The sequence below is a fragment of the Talpa occidentalis genome, unplaced genomic scaffold (assembly GCF_014898055.3).
Source record: "Talpa occidentalis isolate TD23 unplaced genomic scaffold, MPIMG_talOcc4v2.1 talOcc4.12, whole genome shotgun sequence".
In the NCBI taxonomy this organism is placed as follows: Eukaryota; Metazoa; Chordata; class Mammalia; order Eulipotyphla; family Talpidae; genus Talpa; species Talpa occidentalis.
In genome coordinates this window covers 18,322,880-18,344,719 of record NW_023601212.1, presented here as the reverse complement: position 1 = coordinate 18,344,719, position 21,840 = coordinate 18,322,880, and the positions used below count along the sequence as shown (strand labels likewise).

The window sequence follows — 21,840 nt, the reverse complement described above, 5'->3', positions numbered from 1 at the left end:
CGCAAGGGGTTAAGACACAACCTATGTAGCAATCAGCAGCCTCTACAACACGAATTTGATCCCCAGCGGGCCAGGGAGCAACCCACATGGCACAGCAGACCTCTCCTGACTTGCCCGCTGCTCCCCTCAGCAGTGTACTTCAGTCAAACGGCCTGTTCTGTTCCCTACTCTGTCTCTGGTGAATTCCTCACCCCCGCACACCTTTGGCCTGTACCCCAGTTCTTCTAAGCGTAAAAAAATCTTCAAAATAAATAAATAAATATAGCAACCAGTCATCAATTTTAATGTTGGTTAACATGACTTGAAATGTTAACATTCTAAGTTAAACAAAAGTATTTATTTTATTACATTTAATATGACCTGAAAGTTTTTTCCCAATATCCAAGTACTTTAATTTAGCACAAAGTCAATCATCTGCACCTAGGGAGATTAGGATAATGACTCATCATTTGGTGCCTTACTCAAAATTGGTGGTGTAGGAGGATGTAGAGGAGTTGGTGAGTCTGGTTCTCCAGGCCCTTTAGGTTTGGGAGCTGGAATGATTTTCTTCATTAAAGGAGGCTGCTCAGTGTGGCTGTTTTCTTCACGCTCCTGCCACTGAGCATAATTATGGTCAAGTGAAGGTGGAAGCACTGCGTTTGGTAACATCCCACTGCTGAAAATAATTGATTTAACAAGTATTTATTGAACTCCTACAATATACCTAGAACAGTACAAAATCATCAAATTCCTGACATTGCCAGGTCTCAGCCCCACAGATGAGTCATTCACAACATGAAAGAACAAGTCACAGAATTTATAACTGCCTAAATACACAGAACTTTATTACTTAAAAAAAAATATAATCTCGGGGCCTCCCTGGTGATGCAAGGGGTTAAGCACCACACTATGAGGCAATCCACAGCCTCTGCAGCATGAGTTCGATCCCTAGCCGGCCAGGGAGCAACCCACATAGCGCAGCAGACCTCTCCTGTCTCGCCCGCTGCTCCCCTTAGCAGTGTATTTCGGTCAGTCTGCCTGTTTTGTTCCCCACTCTGTCTCTGGTGAATCCTCTCACCACTCTGCATCGCTGGCCTGTACCCCAGTTCTTGTATGCATAAATAAATAAATCTTAAAAAAAAAAAATATATATATATATAATCTCAATGTATGACTTTTGGAAAACCTTTTGTTAAGGAAAACCTTAACAAAGACTCAAAAGGATTTACTGTCATAAAAATTTAAGGTTAAATGTGGAGAATCAAGACAGTAGAGAGCATTATTTGAACAGAATAAAACATAATTATAATAAACCTATGCATAATACATATGCCATAAGTTAAACCAAGTTCCTAAAACATCATATGTAAATAAAGAAAAAAAGGGCAAACAGCCTAAATAAACAGTAAATATTGTCTCAAAGCCAGCACTGAAAAGGAATTTTAACAGGATAATTTTTTTTAATATTAAAATCTAGTCTAAAAAAATTTCCATTTAAAAATATAAGAACTCGGGCCTCCCCGGTGGCGCAGCTTTTGGGCGCTGGGTTGCGAAGCTGCCGGCAGCCTCTGCAGCGCTGGTTCCATCCCCAGCTGCTCCCCGACCACCGGAGGAGGGTCCCACATGGCGCGCAGACCTCTCCTGCCGCCCGCTGCTCCCCTCAGCAGTGTACTTCGGTCCTTCTGCCTGCTCTGCTCCCCGCTCTGGCTCTGGTGGATTCTCTCACCCTCCCGCGCTTCTGACTGTACCCAGTGCTTGTGTGTATAAATAAATAAATAAATCTTAAAAAAAAATTAAAAAAAAAAAAATATATAAGAACTCTCAGATTTATAGCTGATGAAGAGGAAAAGAAAGCACTCAATTTACTTACTTGCTTGACACCTTATTTGGCTCCCAAAACCTGGACTTTTTGACACTGAACCATGGAAAAACACGTTCCATTTGCTAACAGAAAAACAAACAAAATGTAAGCATATGGGCATTCATTTGGAAACCACATAAAGCCCAATAATTTCACACCAGATTCTCTGTCAATATGAGGATAATTTCAGGCCACCAAGGCAACCTTGGCATCTACTCTGGCAATCTCACCAACTTCCTCCCAAAGAATCAGTGAGCGAATTAAGCCAAAAGATGTTTTATACACATGGCAAAGCAAACTGTAGAAGGAAACAAGTCCTTTCTGTTCATGGGGTAATTACTCATAGATAAGCATTAAAAATACAAACTACTAATATCATTCACCCGAATAAAGAAGGACTTGACCATGCTGTTGGCTTTTTTAATCTCTGGCTGCCCTCCATCTGAATTAATGGCTGCTTGAATGATCTTCACGATATCATCACTGAACTCCAACTGTATACAAAAACAAAGCATTAATTATTCACAAAATAGTGTGCTCTCAAAACCACTTCCTCTTTCCTTCTAAATGATCCAGCACAGAGATCCAACAGAAAACGGACACCCTATTTTTTCATACAGTGTAATTTCTCTTTCACAGATGTCCTTGGGAATCAATTCACAATTAACTTGTGGCAGTCAAGAGATACCAGGAAGAATGCAATAAGGCAAGAATACAAATAAATGAGCTGTATCATGGTATATTACCCAAACAGGACCACAATTTTTTATTTAAACTAAAATTAATAATCAACTGAATAGCAAATATGGACTATGAGATAACAGATGATCATATCCTATACAGTCTTAAAGCCATAAAATTGAAAGGCATCTATCTACAAAAGAGTATCCAATATAGAAAAAATATATTATTTAGATTTGATCTCAAAAGAAGCAAACCAACTTAACTTCACATTAGCATTTTTCATAAAGCTTTAACATAAAATATAAAAATAATTTTCAGAAAAAACAGAAAAAAAGCCAAATAAAAGAACCATTTTAAGACACTAACCTTCCCTATCACAATCCATCTTCTGAAACATAGAGCTAAAAAAACTCATATATTTTTAGGTATGTAAAGCCACATGCCATTTCTAAATATAATACAAATAATCTCTTAATGCTTATACCCAGACTCATTCACTGAAAGACCCAAGGAAACTAAACTGGCACTTGAAATTTAGTAGTTTTCTGTAAAGACATACCACAGATGTGTAATTCCCTTGGTCCATTTTTCTCTTGACTCCCTCCAGATCTAAAGGCTGTTGATCTTCCTGTTTGCTGACCTCAGTAAGCACTGGTGGGTCAGGTCCTTCTGGGGAACTGCGGGAAGGTATGCTCTCTTCTGTCTCAGGATTTAAGTCTGGAGGTTTAGCAGCCTATTGCCAGGAAAAATATGTTTTTTTAATCTAACATTGAATATGAGACATCCATGCAAACTTCATTAAAATTAATAATGGTGGTACTGAATGATTCATTTAAAACCCAAAGGAGGGCCTCCCTGTTGGCGTAAGGGGTCAAGCAACGCACTATGAAGCAATCTGCAGCCTCTGCAGCACAAGTTCGATCCCCGGCCAGCCAGGGAACAACCCGCGGCGCAGCAGACCTCTCCTGACTCGCCAGCTGCTTCCCTCAGCAGTGTACTTTGGTCAATCTGCCTGTTCTGTTCCCCACTCTGTCTCTGGTGAATCCTCTCACCCCCCACATCCTTGGCCAGTGCCCCAGCTCTTGTTGCATAAATAAATAAATCTTTAAAAAAAAAACCCCAAAGGACATGAAAATAATGAGAAGTTTCTCAAGTAACGGAAAAGAAAATTTAAAATAAGACAGTTAATCTAATAGCTTGACTAGGCTAATGTAGGAGCTTTGCTTGATAGCCTTGTATGCCAAGTATGATGTATCTAATCCTTTTTGAGTAAAACAAAGGTAGTGGCTCATGTTCCTATTCAAAAAATGGAGCTCCATCTAAAAGATGAAGCAGCAGCCTAGCTCTGCATTAAAGTTAGGTTGTGGGGCCTCCCCGGTGGCGCAGCGGTTGAGCGCCGGGTTGCGAAGCTGCCTGCAGCCTCTGTGGCGCCAGCTCGATCCCCAGATGCTCCCCGGCCACCAGAGGAGGGTCCCACACAGCGCGCAGACCTCTCCTGCCACCCGCTGCTCCCCTCAGCAGTGTACTTCAGTCCTTCTGCCTGCTCTGCTCCCCACTCTGGCTCTGGTGAATTCTCTCACCCTCCCGCGCTTCTGACTGTACTCAGTGCTTATAGAAATAAATAAATAAATAAATAAATCTTTAAAAAAAAAAAAAAAAAAAATGAACCCAGAAGTTGTCAGTTAATACTTAAAAATAAATAAATAAATTAATAAAGTTAGGTTATGTGGCTTTTCCAACATTATATTTGTGTTATAATTTGTAGTTTTCAAATTAAGCCCGAAGGAGTTATAGAGATTTCTCACAACCAGAGGGGCTCTAGTCCTACTCCTATTATCTTAGAGGAGGGCACCAGTCTTTCTCTTCCCTACATTACCACAACTGCTTCCTAACCACTGTTCCTGGCTCTGGTTCAGTACTCGCCAATCCTTCCTCTCCTTCCACTCAGAATCACTGTTTTTCTAAAAAGTAACTCTGATCAGGTTACTCTCTTGGGTGAAGTCCTTCAATCAATACCCATTGCCTTCAGAGTGTAAAGTCCAAATTTCTTGTAATAACAGCAAGACCTTTGAAATATGGCCACTGCCTATTTCTTAACCCAAAGAAGGTCCTACTCTTGGCTCTAACAATTTTTTTAATGGCTTATGGTCAAAACAAGTAACTACCAAAACTAAATGAAGAATGAAGAAAATAACAAAAACCGAAACACTCACCCCATTACTAGGTAAAAACCACCTAAGAACTCTCAGGAAATAAAATGAGTATACCTGTCGGTAGCGTAGCAAGTGGCTGGTGGTCCGAGAATTCAACAAGGCGGTCAGAACTTGTTTCAGAGATATCTGCAATTCTTTTTCAAGGGCCAGTCGCCACTCTGCAGGGTGCCGCTCAGTACAGTTCACACAAGTATAGGCAACACTTTCAGGCAGATTAGACAGAATCTCATACATTTCATCTAGAAAAACAAAACATACAATGATAAGGTATTCTGAACAGTGGGAGAGAAAGATGAAACTACACCACTGAAAAAGTGTTATGTTAGGAATAGTATTAAGACTCTAATATCCCCAGGAGCTCATATATATTGATATCCAAAGGGACAGTATTATCACTAAACCAGGATTTAATTACTGGATGGATAATCAATAGGTTATGTTGCCCACAGAAGACAGTAAATAATATTTTAAAAAAAAGGACTTCATAATTTTAGGTTTATTGTACTATGGGGAATGTAAATGCAGCTATACCCAGAAAGAAGGAAACTGTAATAAAAAAAGACTCCAACCTTCTGTACCTGAAAGATTCTCACATTTGGAATGGACCCAGCGATCACATTTCCCACATTGCATCATCTTACTCTCATAGTCATCATCATCATAACACTTATCACAGAGAGGGCAAAAATTTCCTGAAATCAAAGCAAAGTGTTCAACAGTGCTTTGGTCCACACATCAATGCCTCTAAGGCCCTTGACTTACAAATGTCAACCTGATCTAAAACAAAAGCCTCTATCGTCTTCCTCTAGAATCACTTATGAACAGCAGCACAGTTCTATGGAATGCTGACATCTGTAAGAGCTTATTCAGAGCTCTTAGAATATGTCACTAGTTCTTTTCTTTAGGTCATGAAGTGGACTTTACAAATAACATGACAGAAAAAGAATGGAGAGAACTTTCTCTCTCAAATATTCCAAGGAGATGTTTAAATTTTTGAAGAGAAGTGAGAAGGGAGTAAAATACAGTGAATCTATACTTTGTCCTTATTCCCAGTGCTTTCATCTGAGAGTTTAGAGCAGCACTTCTACACTTCAGCACTACATACAACCTCCACCAATTTCCTTTGTCCATGAATCACCTGTAGTATTTGTCACTTTATGGTCTTAGCAATGATTTGCTAACTTTAAATAATTTCACCTCCACCAATTTCCTTTGTCCATGAATCACCTGTAGTATTTGTCACTTTATGGTCTTAGCAATGATTTGCTAACTTTAAATAATTTCAGTAGTAAACTTTTTATCATCATTATCCTAAGTCAGTAAAATAGTTTAATGGATCAGTTATAACTTTTTTCTAGCATAACTATTAACATAAAACGTTTGACTAAGTACCAACTAACATCATTTCTGAAGCAATCAAATGTATACATGTACCTCATTCTGGGAAATACTAGCTTAGAGCATTTCTATTATAAAAAAATCCCCTTAATTCTTCCCATATAAAAGAACAAAACATAAAACATCTCAGTTGTTAACAATTCTCTGTATGAAGGAAAAAAAGCAAGACAAGGGGCTTAGTAAATGTGCCTACATGGCAAGAATTGTTTCATTTGACTGAAGTGTCTAGGTCACTTCTGAAACACCAAGAATAATTTCTAAAAGTTGACCAAAATGGCTTTTTGGGGTACCTTTTGCAAAGAGTTTGGCACAATCATGGCACAGTGAGAAATCATGAGACCACTGTGCATCCCACCCTTTGCCTGGAGTTGTGGATCCACAGCTCTTGCAGCGAACACACTTGGTACAAATCTAGAAAAGAAGAAAAGGAATTCAGTAGCAATTTCTTATTTCTATTATTACCTTTTATCTAAAATGAGATCAAATGCAATCAATATACAGAGATGACTTCTTTATGGGGATGGCTTTTCCTAATAATGAGGCTGACATCTTCAAGCAAGAATATTCCTATTATAGTTGTGCAATCACAACAACCCCATGATAATCCTCTTTGAAACAGTATAATGTGCATACTAACCCAAACTTTCTTTTTCTTTGTGGGCTTGGTGGGGTAATTTGGTCCCAGGCACTCAGGGTGATAGCTGTTTCGGCACTTATTACACTCCAGTAGTTGCTGTAAGAGAATATAAAGGCATAATGGTGGGCATCGCATCACCTTCACTAAACATCAATTACTTAGGAGCCCATTTCATATTTATCTTCAAGTAAGTATAGCAACATCATTATAACCGTTTCACTTTTCTCATAAATTATTTACTCAATTAAAGCATAAGGGTTTCTTTCCTCTCTGTTGTAGGGATTTATTCATTTTCTGCTACAGGGATTATTTCCAGTGAGTAGACCTAGAAGACAGATTTGATCTACTTCTGAAATTCTATCCAATGTCATGTTTCTTGCCAAATTCCCAAAATTAAAACACAAAAATTGGTGATTAGTTAAAATAGGCTAAACCAACAAAGAAAAAAATACAGATACAAAATCCTAAATTAAAGGGTAGAAATGGAGACAGAGTAATGGTCTAAGCAGTTCTATCACTTAGTTTTGTACCTTTGTAGCCTGATGCTGCCTTCCACAAACGTGACAGAACTTGCAGCGACGACAACACCAATTTTCTAGCTGGTCCTCTAGAGGGCGCTCGTTTTCCTCTAAACAAAACTTGTGGAAGGGCTCACAACAGACTTGGCAATACACAAACTAAGGTAAAATGGAAACACAGAAGTATGTCAAGGAACATGTAGAAATATTTTGTATGTATATATATTCAATATTCATGTTCATCAAGCAATGACTATAAAGCACTGCAGGAGACTCAGGGGACTAAAATGGTAATAATTAGAATGTGATGAAATAAACAGATAACCCAAGATTTAACAAAAAGTGCTAAATGCCATAAGATAGGTCTAAACAGGGCCTCCCTGGTGGCACAAGGGGTTAAAACGCAGCCACTGCACCACAAGTTTGGTCCCCAGCCAGGCAGATACCCACATGGCACAGTGGACCTCTCTTATCTTACTTGCTGCTCCCCTCAGCAGTGTATCTCAGTAGATCCGCCTGTTTTGCTCCCTACTCTGTCTCTGGTGAATCCTCTCACCCTCACACCTCAGGCCTGTATCCTAGTTCTTGTAATGCATAAATAAATAAATCTTTAAAAAAAGGAGAAGTCTAAACAAAGAATTACAGAAATATAAAAGTGTGGGGCAAATGTAAGCTCTGGTTTGTCCTTTCCATCTTCAATTTTAGAAATAATTTATTTTCATTTTGATATGAGGTTCTCAAAAATTTGAATGATGGTGACCCAGAGCCACACAAGAATTATTGAGATAATTGGTCAAACCTAAATAAGGTCTATAGATTAAACAGTAATGTACCTAAGTTAATTTCCTGATTTTGATTATACTGTGGTTATGTAAGAGACTATCTCTGATTTCAGGAAATACATATTAAATATTTAGAGGCTACTCTCAAATTTTTAGAATGTCTTTTATTTCTTATTATGTAAACTACATAGGCACAAACAGAAAGGATAAAGCAAATGTAAAAGATTAACAATTGGGGATTCTCCAAGAAAGGTATGTGGGAAAACTTTGTACTATTAACTTTTCTGTAAATGTGCAATCATGTAAAAAAAAATTTAAAAACCAAATAGAGGGAGAATTCATCAAGTACTGGTCATGTTTTAGGAGTACAATGCAGATAGTGGGTTATTCATCCTCTAATTTGGTTATTAGGAATTCTGTGGGACTGCTCTGCACAACTTATACACTATTTAAATTAGAAAATTATATACTGGGGAAAAAAAAAACCCACCCTGTTTTTACAGAAGCTGAAGGTCTAGTGCTGCAAAAGTAAGTTTATTCCTGTGAGTAGCATATGTGTGGATGCATGCATTAATTTTTTTTTTAAGATTTATTTATTTATTTATACAAGAACTGGGGTACAGGCCAGATGCACGGGAGGGTGAGAAGATTCACCAGAGACAGAGCAGGGAACAGAACAGGCAGACTGACGAATTACACTGCTGAGGGGAGCAGCAGGCGAGACAGGAGAGGTCTGCCGCGCCATGTGGGACCCTTGCTGGGATCGAACCCACACCGCAGAGGCTGCAGACAGCTTCACAGTGCAGCACTCAACCGCCTGCGCCACCAGGGGAGGCCCTCATGTATTTAATTTATATAGGAAAAGAGATACAGTGAACCCCTGGCACTCGATAGAAAGCTTCTCAAAAATTAAAATGAGGCCATATATGAATTATTGAGATAACTGGTTAAAGTAAGGTTTGAATAGGTAATTTGAATGCTCTTGGTCTTCATGATAGCTACAGCAATCCCAGCACTCAGGAGAATATATTGTTTATAACAGACAATAAGAAAATATTTGCTAGTGAATTGACTATCAGGTGAATGATTTGTAATTTTGTTAATGCATAATTAAATAGCAGCTGGGCAAAGCTTAGTGAGTGAGTCTCAGTGATTGCTCTAAATCCAGACTGCAATCTGGTTTTGGATTTTCTTTAGTACCTCATATAAATAAATAAATAAACAAACAAATAAATAAATAAATATGATTAATAATAAGCCAAGAAACTATTAAGGAATTGAGAATTTTATCAACGAGAAACTGCTTACTATTTAGAATTGTGCTACTTTACCCCCTTTCTTATTGTAAAGGTGGCACATACTGCAAAAAACTCAATTTAAAAAAAAAATAGAGAAAGCAAGTCACCAACAATCCAACTCTTAAGATTTTGATGTAAATCCTTCCAGAATTTTTTCTTACATATATATATTTTTAGAACACTTTTGCAATCCAGAATAAAACTTGATGTACTATTTTGTAAACTACTATTTTAACACAGTGCTATACCACGACATCTTTCCAATTCATTATCAATCTATATTATCATCTCTAGAAGTTCTCTGCATAGCCTATAATTATTTTAACTGAGGTTCCCACCCCTTTATGAACAGACTTTTGGGTTGCTTCCAATGTTTTATTATTATAAATATTGAAACAGATATAAAGGGCTTATTCTATAAGAGATATATATATAATACACACATTTGCTAATTTATATAATTATAAACTTAAGATAAATGCCTGGAGTGCAATTGCTTTGTTAGAGGATATACCCACTTTAAATAAAGATTAATATGTATTTCCAAATAATCCCCTCAGAAAGAAAGGTCGTAACATTTATATTTCCACCAACAGAAAGTCTTCATTTCCACATGATCCTTTTCAACATGCTTTAATATCCAGTTTTCTGTCACTGGAAGACTAAATAAAAATTCCCTTCTGACCACATTTTATTTCTCATTTTGTGAATTACATATTCCTACCCTTTGCTAATTTTTTAAATGGGTGTTACTCCTTTTATTAACTGCTAAGATAAGGGGGCTCTGGTATTCAATGTAAAGCAGCTCTCAACAGCATCTTTTTTCTTAGAACACTATTGTTTGGCCATGTTTGCATATCCAAAAGTAAAATCAAAGCTCTAATAAAGAATGAAAAGTAAAGAGATGAGGCTAATAAACTTTCACACCCAGGTTAACTTTGGTACTCTAATAAGAATCAAATTCCTTCTTGAAATCTAAAATACTTTGAAAGCAAAGCATTAGCTGGTTTAACGTACAAAACAGAAAATAATCTACCATTATACTTTTTGGGCTACCAAGAGGGGAAGAAGGGTGCCTTACCTCTACATGCCCACTACTGGCACAGAGAAAGCAAACCACCCTGGGTGTTATAGGAACAGAGGTCAAGATTCCTAAGCCTCCCATTTCCCACACATTTTCTGCTTCACAATCCTCCTGCAGAGAGAGAAAGTTCATTTATGAAAGTTTTACAATGACAAAACTTTGGATTGAAATTAGGATGAAAAGCATAAAATTAAAATGATACCAGAATACCAAGATATTTCATTTCAATGAGTTTCAAAAACTGCTGCTTAAAATGTTTTAATCTCAGACACAAACTGTTAAAAACCTCACCTATTGGTGCAATTCCTATTAACTGTATTACAAAGATATATCAGAACTGAATTACCCTTAGTGTCTGGCTGGTTCAAACATACACCATGGTTCGAGAATTCCCATCTGAAGGAACTGTTTCTTCAGATACCAGCCTCATCTAAATGCATTTTATTGCTCAGGAAGGATGCAGAGAGTTTCAAGCCTATGCTATTCAGTCAGTTTACAAACAGTGACATCACAACACTGAACAAAGCTCATTAGGTGTGACATCACACACCTGAACCCATCTGCTCAAAACCAGTTCTTATTCCTCCCCTAACTTGGTGTTAAATTTCCTCTTTTAACACATTTGGTAACATCAATTCTTGCTTTAAAGTTTACGACACTCAATACACTACATGGTCACTATATACTTTTACCTTAAAGTCCACTCTGATCCTATGGACTCCATCTGCTGGGATCTTTTGCTTAGAACTAGTGCCATTGGATAGAGTGCTGAGGATGTTCAAAGTGCCTGCATTCTCCTGCTTATTGATTGGAGATGGTTTTTCCTATGGAGAGAGAAGACAGTTAAAAAACAAAACCATACTCTACCTACCTTCACTTTTACAACAGATAATAATGTAAATGACAAATCATATTAACAGATCTGGGTGATGTAAGTACTCAACAGATTGGATAACAGATGAGAGACAAATATGTCCTGTAGAAATAGAAAAGTAACCTTCAGATTTTTTTTTTTATTGAAGTATTTTATTTGCATGTATGTATTATATCCCGAGAAAAAGAACTGCAGGATTTCCCCCTCATTACATTTTGTCTTGCTTCTTCTTGGCTCATGATGACAACTGAGGTTTGTCAGCACAATGAAACCAAATTGATGGGATAGGGTGGGTGCAGGTTATTCTCACATTTTGCTAGATCTTTGAATTTTACATCAACTCTGAGACTGATAACTCCACACCTGTTTAACATACCTGTGAGGTTGCCAACAATTTTCCCAGTTCTGTAATTATCAAGTTCAAATTCGCTAATATAACTATGCTTCTTCATAACAGTTAGAAACTGGATGACTTTGGAGCACAATCTAACAAGAACCTGGCATTTGCCTCTCTTCAGAGCATCAGCCTGACATTCAAGTGTACCCTAAAGTGGTACAGAAAGATGGTGGAAAGAGCCAGATGATGCTTAACGACCTCTTTCTCTCTCTTTCGACATAATAAAGAAAAGCAGTGGACACAGGGAAGGGGGATTATTGTAGACAAAGATTGCTGAAAGATGAAGATGAAGGTGAAGAAAGATGAAGGTGAAAAATGATTCTAAGAGACCTATAACATAAACATAGGCAGGTGGGGACACAAAGAAGGGGGAAAATAGGGGAGACAAAAAGGAAATGAGTTAAAACCTAGACCTAAAGATGTTAATTTTATAAAATTCCACTGCTGCCTATGGAAGCAAAAATGAGTTTCATTCACTCAATCACATAAATGTCAAGAGTAAGGCTCTTCCCCTAAAGAACAGAACACATCCTGAGAAATGGCAGAAAACAAATCTCTCCTCACCTTTTCTTTTGGTTTTTGTTTTACAGGGATAGTTGGGCGTGGAGCCACTTTCTTCTGCTTGCTTTGCTCTGGACCTAAAGAATTCAAAATAAATGGTAGTGAGATGCTACTAAACTTACAGTTAATGCTCCATAGCACTGACTACTTTAGGGTTGACTGCCTGTGGAGAAAGGGGGAATTAGAAAAAACCATTAAACTTCAGGCTCCAAAAAGGAAATTAAGACAGTATTTCCAATTTAACTGTTGTTGTTGTTTTTTTTTTTCCCCTTCCATTTCTTTATTATCACATAATAGTTAAAAGAGAACTCATTTTCTTGAACCAAACACTTAAAATTATACATTTGGGGTGGTCAAATACTGTTTAACACATCCACGTTCTTTGCTGGTATTTCTGGTTCAGCAATTCCTTCTTGCCTCCTCACTCACCTGATTCTGGTGGTGGAGGCTGCTTTTTCTTGGGCTCACTAGGAGTGGTCTTAGGAACTTCTTTTCTTGGAGGTGCTGTGTTAGGTGGCTGTGGGGGGATGACTGGTGTTGGCTGCGTGACCTGCTTGCTGGATTTCCTGGAAGCGGGAGTGGTAGCCTGTTTGGGTTCAGGTCCTGGGGCAGCGGCATTCCCGTCTTCACTCTTTTCCTCAACAGGCTTTCGTGGAGGAGGCTCACTATTGCTTTTCTTTGGGGCAGGATCCTCTCTTGTTGTTGGAGCAGATTTCTGACTAGAGTCCACCAAGTTCTTCACGACACTGCTCTCTTTGCTCTCTTTCTTTTCACTGGTTTTTGATTTTTTCTCTTTCTTTTTCACAGCTAGGGAAAAAGGTAAGATTATTGACCTGTAAGTGGGAAAATTTTCATTTGAAACAGAAGTACAGGATATTAATGCCCAGTCAGTGGGGGAAATAGGTATACTTTTACTGCTCTAGGAAATGAAATGGGACGCTAGCTTTCATATGAATTTGAAAACTTTAATATGGAAAATTTCAAATGAACCCCCATGTACCTATTATACAGTTTCAACAGCCACCAACTCCTTGGGAAAGAGCAGTGCTTTAAAAAAACAACTAGTATTCTCTTTACACCATATGTATACAACTACATGGCACTGAAGCAGGAAGCATGTGGGGGAACATCTCTTTACACTACCTTTTGCTTGCTTCTGTAGATACGCTTTGGAAGGCATCCACTGTAGATTCTGACATTTTCTCATCCTAGGATAACAAAGATACAATAAAGTTAGCAACTTTTATAAAAGAAGCAATGAAACAGTGTTAATTTGTCTGCAAGATTAGTGAACCTTTATTCAGGTTCACTTTGGCAACTGAAATAAAGTACTGCTTATTACTCAGATCGAATCTGAGCTCTTGAATCCTTTGATGAGCAATTTTAACTACCTTTAGGATCTAAAAGGAAAAAAAAAATCAACCATTTTCCAGGCAGTATTTGATTTTCTTATAAATTAGCACAACACAAAAAATGATCAGTTGATGATACTTCTTGTAATCAAATCAGTTTTGCTCCTTTGAGAGATTAATATTCAATAGCAATCTGAATATAAAATGTAATAAAATTATCCAAGAAAGTTCTCTGCTTGCCACTACAATGCTGTAGGTAAATCTCAGGGGTTTGATGCATATTTCACCCCTCAATTTAATGAAACCCAAACTTCAAATCCAAAATCAAACTGAATCCATCTCAACATGTAAATTTATGCAATTCTGTCTTACTAGCATGTACTTTTTTTGCTGATCTGTGAATTTCCTCACCTCTTTCCAAGAATGGGACTGACACAAGAACCTTGTGTAAAGCCAGACTAAACCAAAGCACAAAACTGCATATGGTCCTAGAAACGATCCTCTCTAATGTAAATAATGTAGTATTTCTACCCCTATGTTTTCTTTAAATTACTTTTATTCATTTATTCAGCAAATGTCTACTGACAATATCTCTTTCTTCTGTCTAGTAGTTTGGTGATGCTCAAGCACCAAAATTTCTGTTTGTAGAATTCTTTGATCCATTTAAGAAAATTATTACTCCAAGATAAGTCAGAAAGAAAAAGACAAACACTGGACTGTGTCACTTGTATGTGGAATGTACAGAAACAAAACAAAGAGTCAGATAAAACCAAATCAATAACACACATTAGAAACTGGACCAACAAACAACTATGAACACAATTGGGGAGGGGGGGCGGGGAAAGGAGGGTTTGGGGTCAAAATAAGGGGGTTGCAATTGTATGGGGTAAATAAAAATAAAATTAAAAAAAAAGTTTAAAAAAAAAAGAAATTGGACTATGAAGTTGAGGTCACCAGAGAGGAAGGAAGAGGGGGGAGACTTATGTGGGGAAGGGGCACAATGGACTGTGGTAGAAGATTATAGGTGCCTTGGAGGTAGGTGTGGTGTGGTAACATACACATGAAGAGTATAATCCTACACCTAACAATCATATACAATGTCACTCAATTCAAAAAAATATTACCCCAGAGGCTAGAAGGTGACTTTTAAAAGAGGAAAAAAGTAATCAAAACTTCTATATCAAAAATTCCAGGGGCCTCCCTGGTGGCTCAAGGGCTTAAATCTCAGCACTATAAAGCTATCGGCAGCCACTGCAGTATGAGTTTGATCCCTGGCTAGGGAGCCAACCCACATGGTGCAGCAGACCTCTCCTGTCTCACCTGCTGCTCCCCTCAGCAGTGTATTTCAGTAGATCTGCCTGTTCTGCTCCTCACTCTCGGTGAAACCTCTCATCCACCCCTCCCATGCCTCTGCCTGGTACCCCAGTTCTTCAACATAAAAATAAATAAAAAAATCTTAAAAAAAAAAATTCCAGATGCATGAAAATATTCTGACTCAGAGCAAAATGACAAGATATCATTCATGTTGCCTAAATGCCATAAAGATGGAAGTATCTGTTGATCTAATAAATGTTATACCTAAATTTGTCAGCTTGTAGCAGAAACCCTGCTAGAGCTGCACTGATATGGTAGCCAATAGACATAGTAGTTATTTAAATTTGTTAATTAAAATAAATTTAAAATGTAGCTCCTCACACTATTGCAAGTGCCCAATAGCTACATTCGGATAATGGTTGCCACAGTGAACTGGGCAAATACAGAACATCTCCATTTCTACCACTGTAGGATGTTCTTAGGCAGCACTGCCCCGGAGTATTTCTTATTTAAGCACCAACCCATTCATACAACAAAATCCAACTCTGCCTTTAGTCCAGCAACTTGAGGAGACTCAATACAACTCCAGTTTCTTTGATGCATCTCTGCAACAAACTAGGCACATACAACCCTCCAGCTGAGAGAGCAACACCTCAGGGTAAGACTCACTCACTTGCAGCACTGCTTCTTTATATTTCGGCCACCAAACTTGGGTTTGTCTAAGCAATTAGTACAAACACCACAGTCCTCAGGCACCTGGCAGCCGGGACACTGCCCACACCGTCTGGATCGCCGTCCTTTCTTTACTGGAGGTTCCTGAGGCGCCTTGTTTCTTGTAACAGGTTTAATTGGTTTGATTGGGGGAGCAAGAGGTTCAGCATCTTCTGAGCCAGCAATTGATGACTTGTCTGTTAAAGAAATGTGTCATTAGTTTTGAAGGAGTATCTAATTCCTTCCTGAGAGTAGAGGAAATCTCCAAATTTCATGTATGTTATTGTACACATTCAAAGTTTGCTTTAATTGGGACTTCAGAAATGAAATACATTTAATAAAAATATTCATAGATTTCAGGACCTTTTTAAAATAAATATTTAAATAATTTAAAAGGCCTATAATGTGCAGCTTGATAAAACAAAAATTCACATACTGAAAACAAAAGACAATCTAACCTAAGGTCAAGAATGCAAACTGAATGCTTCTAAAGATTCTCTAAACCTCCCTAAATTTTCTGTGAGCAGCCACCCAGCATTTAGGAACTCTACGGCACACGTGAGGATGTGCCTCACTGACCAACCAAGGGAATTTCACTGATCAGGGGTCCAGCTGCGGTAATCTGGAATCCAGGATACAGAGGCCACACTCTCCGTGGAGTTGGCCCTGGCAGAGACTGAGCATGGCAGGGGAACTATGACTATGCTTGGGAGACACTGGACTCCTCTCTCAATCAACTTTTCTCAAGGATTCCCCAAAAGCCTCGCCAAACCTATTATGCACTGCATGGCTATCTAGAAGATTCTGCCCAACCTTCCTTCCCTCTATCCTTTACTGATGTCCAACTTGAAGAACAGTCTGACAGTTCTCCCCAAGTCTCTTCCCATTTTCTCTCAGGTATTCCCTCTAATAAAATCTTGATGCCTCCCTGGTGGCGCAAGGGTTAAGATGTAACCTGTGAAGCGATCCCCAGCCACTGCAGCATGAATTTGATTCCCAACCAGCCAGGGAGCTACTCACATGGCGCAGCAGACCTCTCCTGATTCGTGTGCTGCTCCCCTCAGCAGTGTACTTGGTCAATCTGCCTGTTCTGTTCCCCACTCTGTCTTTGGTGAATCCTCTTACCCCCTGCGCCTCTGGCCTGTACCCCAGCTCTTGCATGCATAAATAAATAAATCTTAAAAAAAAAAACCTTCATGCATTTAACCCCACCCCCACCCCACCATCCATTTTTTTGAAGACCCAGACTAATATATAATGCTATGACTAGCCTATTAGGTAGCTCCAGAGTGATCAGCAAATAAATCTAATGACTGCTCAGACTTCAAGGCTAAAGTTCCTGACCTACCATCATTCCCCACGGAAGACAAAATCTTTTCTCGTTCTTCCCATGGTAAGGCACTCAGGGTGGGCATGTCATCAGGAAACACAGCTCGTTTTCGGCCAAGAGCAACAGCAGCTCTTCTGCAGACATGTTTAATCCGGGGTCCTCGCACAGAGGTCTCTGATGAATCACTTTCTTGACCCTAAATATGAAGCAAACCAAAAACAAACAATAAAAACCTACATATTGAAAAGATAATTAAATGAAGCCCAGGTATAGCTGATTATTATACTCTAGAATCAATACATACAGCTTATTTATTCTCAGCTTTCATAGCAATAAACAGGAATCAGCTACTTCTGTATACTAAAATTGGCAGCAAATTAAAAAACCAGCTTCTAATTAAAAAATTGCAATCAACTGAGCTCTATTCCCAATGATAATACTTTAAAATTCTCTTCTGACCACTGGGACAAATAGGGATTATCTAACCATTGACTATTTCTTATATTTCCCTAATCCAGAGTAGTATGGGGAAACAGTCTATAAAGGAAAGTATAAAAATCCATGGTTCCAAACAGAAATGTCTCACATTTTAAAGAGCCACTGCTTCTGCTATCAGCAGGAAGTTAACCAAAAAACATCCAACATGTTATCAGAAATAACTCCCACCCTATTCCTGCTAGAACTCTTACCTGGTAGCACTACCCAATGTGGTAGATTGAGTGATAACATTAAAAACCTAAGTTTGTTGTTAACTGAATGGTTAAGTTGTCACAAATATGTATCTACTACAAGACAATTTTTATTTATTTTTCAGCATGACACTTTTTAAGAAGAACCTAAAGATTAGCAAGTTTTCTCAGAAAAGGCCAGTGCTTAGTTCACTTCATTAAAAAATATTGTTTGTAAAAATTGGTTTGGCATCATCTTAACAGAATCCTACAGCTTTACTGTCCCACAATTTAAGGCTAAGCGCTTTTCATTTGTATTCTCAAACACCTATTATCTACCACTCTAATTACTCACCACTCAGAGGAAGTGAGTACAATGTATTGCGCCCCCTTCCATTTCCTATAGTAAAAAAATTTGACCACAAAAATGCACCTTGAAAATTCAGTCAGATTCCATTGTCCCAAACCTGTTAAGTTCAGACAACTCAGCATTCTCTGTGATACGGCTCTAACTTACCTTTCAGTCTTAGTTCGCCACTTTCCTTTGAATACCTGTCCATCTATTCCGCATTCTTCAAGTATGTTTTATACTTTCCCATCTCTACCCTAGACTGTTCCCTCTACACAGAATGTTCTCCCCTAATCCTAACAGTCCATAAAAAATCACTGCACATTCCACCAGCTCCACTACACTTTTCTTGATGCCCACAGCTAGATAAAATTGAAACACTTGGCCTAAAACTTGCTCACAGATGAGGCTCCATTACTAAACTGTTGATTTTAAAAGGCAAAATAGAAAAGAGTACCTGTGCTTTAGGCTGGTCAGTTTGTTTAAGACTCTTACTCTTCTCAATCTTGCAGAGCTGGGCTTTGGCCTTTTTTAGGAGGCTGGCAACCCTCTTGTCAGTCATTGGAAGCTTGTCTGCGTGAGCCAACATGGAGCCTATGGAGGAAGTGGAATGTTTAACAGTGCTAGATGAAGGAGTGGAAAGGCAGAGGGTTTTCTCCTTCTCCAGGGATGGGGCAGTTGGGCCGAGGTCCAGGTTGGTTTTGTCCAGATTTCCTCTCCCTTTCTTTATAAGTATTTTGGTTTTGACAGCTGTTGTGTCCCCAAGAGTCACAGAAGCAATATCAGTCCCAGAATCAAGTGATGAAGACTTCTTCCGCCCTGTTGCTTTTTTGGCAGAAGATGAAGTGGCAACATCTTCACCAACAACCTTCTCTTTGGAAACCCTACCCACAGAATACAAAGCAGAACTACTCTGAATTTCTGATCCCTTTTTCCTTTTCTCTTTCCTTGACTCCCGCTTATTCTCTTTTTCTCTCTCCCGGTCTCTCTCTCTACTCTTGTCCTTCTCCAAGCTCTTGTCAGCATCTCGATCTTTGGACAGCTCCTCAGGGGCCTTGTCTTTATTTCTTCCTCTTTCCGTCTGAGAGCCGGGGGTAAACCAAGGGAAGAGAGGAGTAGGACTACTGGATGAAAATGGTTCTGCTGGAGCACTAGTCTGCTTCCTTGGTCTCTGGTTTTTCTCTGCTGATTCCCCAGACTGAGTCAGGGAATGAGAAGGAAAAGTAAAAGTTGGGTTTAAGGCACTAGTGGCAAGAGGACTAACAGAAATGCTTAATGAAGAAGAGACAGAAGATGGTGGGGTGAGAGGTGATAGCTCAGAAGTACTAAGCCTTCCACTTCTTGTCCTCATGGAGTGAGAAGGAGATCTTGGTTCAGATCGAATAGGACTAAATACTTTTCTTTTCCTTTTTCTGTTAGATACTCCTGAAGATGATGTTCCAGCAGAAGCTCGATTACTAGGCAAGGTTACAGACTCAAATATTCTAGAATGAGCCTCGCTTGGAGTAAATCTCGGAGCTCTCAGTAGAGGGCTCCTTTTGTGCATATCGAACCTTGTTCCAGAATGGAGTGGTGAAAACAACCGGGCTGAAGCAGCAGTACCAGATGTAGAAAAACTGGATGCGAAGCCAACATCCTCAGGAGTTAGTGGAGGGGGGCGAAAATTATCAAATATTGGTTTGCGAATAAGACCTTCTTTGGCATACTTTGCTGAGGAAAAGTATTGTGGTTCTGACCTAGAATGCTTTAAAGAAGTCCACCTAAATGTCGGTTCTCGCAAAATAGATTTTCGCTTCCCTTGCATGGGAGCAGTAGAAGCAGGCAAAAACGGTGATGCTAAAGGGATTGTTGGAGGCATGAGCCACGGTGTGTGGTCAGAGATACTGGAAGCTGGCTGCAACGGTGGGGGTGGCGTAAGCAGAGGTGGAGGTGGTGAGGAAGAGGTCTGCTGCTGGGGGGCACTTTGTAGAGCTGATAATTTTTTTGTTGTTCTAGATCCAAAACTTCTCTCTGACACTGAATACCTTCTGCTTCTCCTATCATTACTATCATTTTCTGGGGACTGGGAAACAGGCAGTGGTGTATGAACTTCAGGGGTATCGCTTCGCTCTTCAGGAAGTACCTGAATCTCCTCAGAGGCCTGAGAATCTGTGGAGGTATCAACACTGGGGCTACTAGATCGGGAGGAGTCTGAAGACATTTGAGAGGAGTGCTGAGAAGCTGCACTTGATTTTTCAGAAGATCCACAGGATGTGGCACTGAATCTACTATTCGGTGTAGATTCTAGTCGGGCAATTTTAATTGGAGGGTCATAATCCTCATCCTCTATAAACCGCCGAGGGGTTTTAATGATCCGTGAGGAGATGGCACTGACAACAGGCATAATGAACTGTCGAATATTTTTGACCTGTGTCTTCACCTTTCTTCCTTGCAACTGAGCTGCTTCTTTTTCAATTTTCTTCTGAGCCCCCTTTTTTGCCCTCTGCAAGAGCTGCTTAGCAATTGTTGCATCTGTCCTTTTAGAAGAAGGAATAATCCTAACCGGCTTAATCCTTCGAGGGCTTTGTCTGACTACTGTCTTGTCTTCTTTTGTAAGTGGAGGTGTTCCTTCCTTGTCTTTCCGGACCTTCTGGGGCTTTTCAAGTTCCGAGTTAATGAGGAGCCCTGAAGGGGTCTTTATCCTTTCTGTTGATGGAGGCCTTCCTCGCCGTCGCACAATCTGTACCCCTTTCCTTCCTATTTGAAGCTTCCCTGTCTTAAACTTAGACTTGAGAGGAGACAGTTTACCTGCTCTTAATTTTTTAATCTTTGTGGCTTGTTGAAATGTGGCAGAAGGTGTCCGTTTGATTTTTTTCAGGCTATCTTCTTTGTTTCCCTTTGGTAACTCTGAAATGTCCTTTCCATGTGTTATTTTGATTTTTACTCCAGTAAAGGTGGGAGGTCTTCCTCTCTTCTTTTCTATGCTTTTAGAATCTTTCTTCTTGATTTTATCTCCAGATTTGGTCTCTGATTTATTTAGAGGGGAAAACACAGATGGATCTGAGAGGATAGCTGAATTCCGGTCAGAGCCACTTCTAGGTCTTCCGCGAGGTTTTCGAGGACTAGTTTTAACTGTGTGTAGAAATTAAACAATGAAGAGCATATATTTAGCTTTGTAGTTCAGGTCTTAACGAAGCTGAATATAATTCAGCACAAGCCATTTTGTACTGAAGTCTACTTGGGTCTAACAAGTCAATAGAATTAATTTTGCTTAGTTACTTTTCACCAAAATCCTTCCTCAAAGAAATCAAGCAAATCACATTCCACCTAAAAGAACATTTACTTTTTTGATAGAAAAATAAGTAAGAGGTTTTCAACTGAGCAATTAATATACAAAACTGATTCTCCTACAACTCTAGGAAAATAAGTTTTTCTGAATTTAAAAAAAAAAGTGTGTTTAAAAAAAATTCTGTGCTATCTTTCCCATGCCCTAGCCACAAAGATTAACATTTGAGAACATGTTAATACTAACCCATCCTATATTTTCAATTTGGGATATTGGTTTCAATAAACTTGAACAAGATGCTTCTTAATCAATAACATCAACTTCTATAGGAGTAAGTTACTGGGCAGTTCAGTTTCCTGTATTTCCTGTTTTGTCAAAGTAAACTAAAGAAAGTGTTATTAAGTAGGAACTTTTCATTCATGAGACGTAAGAATATGTGAACTCAGTGGGGACAAGATGGTGTATCCCTTAGTCTCTCCCCTTACCTAGAGGTCCTGAAGCTAGTTAGTCCCAAATTACACAAAAATTTAACCCTAACTTATATCAAGACCAAACAACTTATTAA

At 38.9% G+C, this 21,840-nt stretch overlaps 1 protein-coding gene across 1 annotated transcript in view; it reads right to left on the bottom strand.

Moving 5' to 3' along the window:
- The window catches only part of KMT2A (lysine methyltransferase 2A), a 78,667-nt gene that overhangs the window by 27,907 nt on the left and 28,920 nt on the right, over positions 1 to 21,840 (bottom strand). Inside the window, 17 exon segments of the mRNA XM_054693137.1 lie at positions 462 to 655; positions 1,850 to 1,923; positions 2,224 to 2,334; positions 3,084 to 3,257; positions 4,792 to 4,976; positions 5,316 to 5,429; positions 6,426 to 6,546; positions 6,773 to 6,868; positions 7,303 to 7,449; positions 10,452 to 10,565; positions 11,147 to 11,278; positions 12,290 to 12,363; positions 12,716 to 13,093; positions 13,430 to 13,494; positions 15,626 to 15,860; positions 17,012 to 17,189; positions 18,468 to 21,121. Of these exon segments, the coding sequence (XP_054549112.1) occupies positions 462 to 655; positions 1,850 to 1,923; positions 2,224 to 2,334; positions 3,084 to 3,257; positions 4,792 to 4,976; positions 5,316 to 5,429; positions 6,426 to 6,546; positions 6,773 to 6,868; positions 7,303 to 7,449; positions 10,452 to 10,565; positions 11,147 to 11,278; positions 12,290 to 12,363; positions 12,716 to 13,093; positions 13,430 to 13,494; positions 15,626 to 15,860; positions 17,012 to 17,189; positions 18,468 to 21,121 (5,046 nt within the window).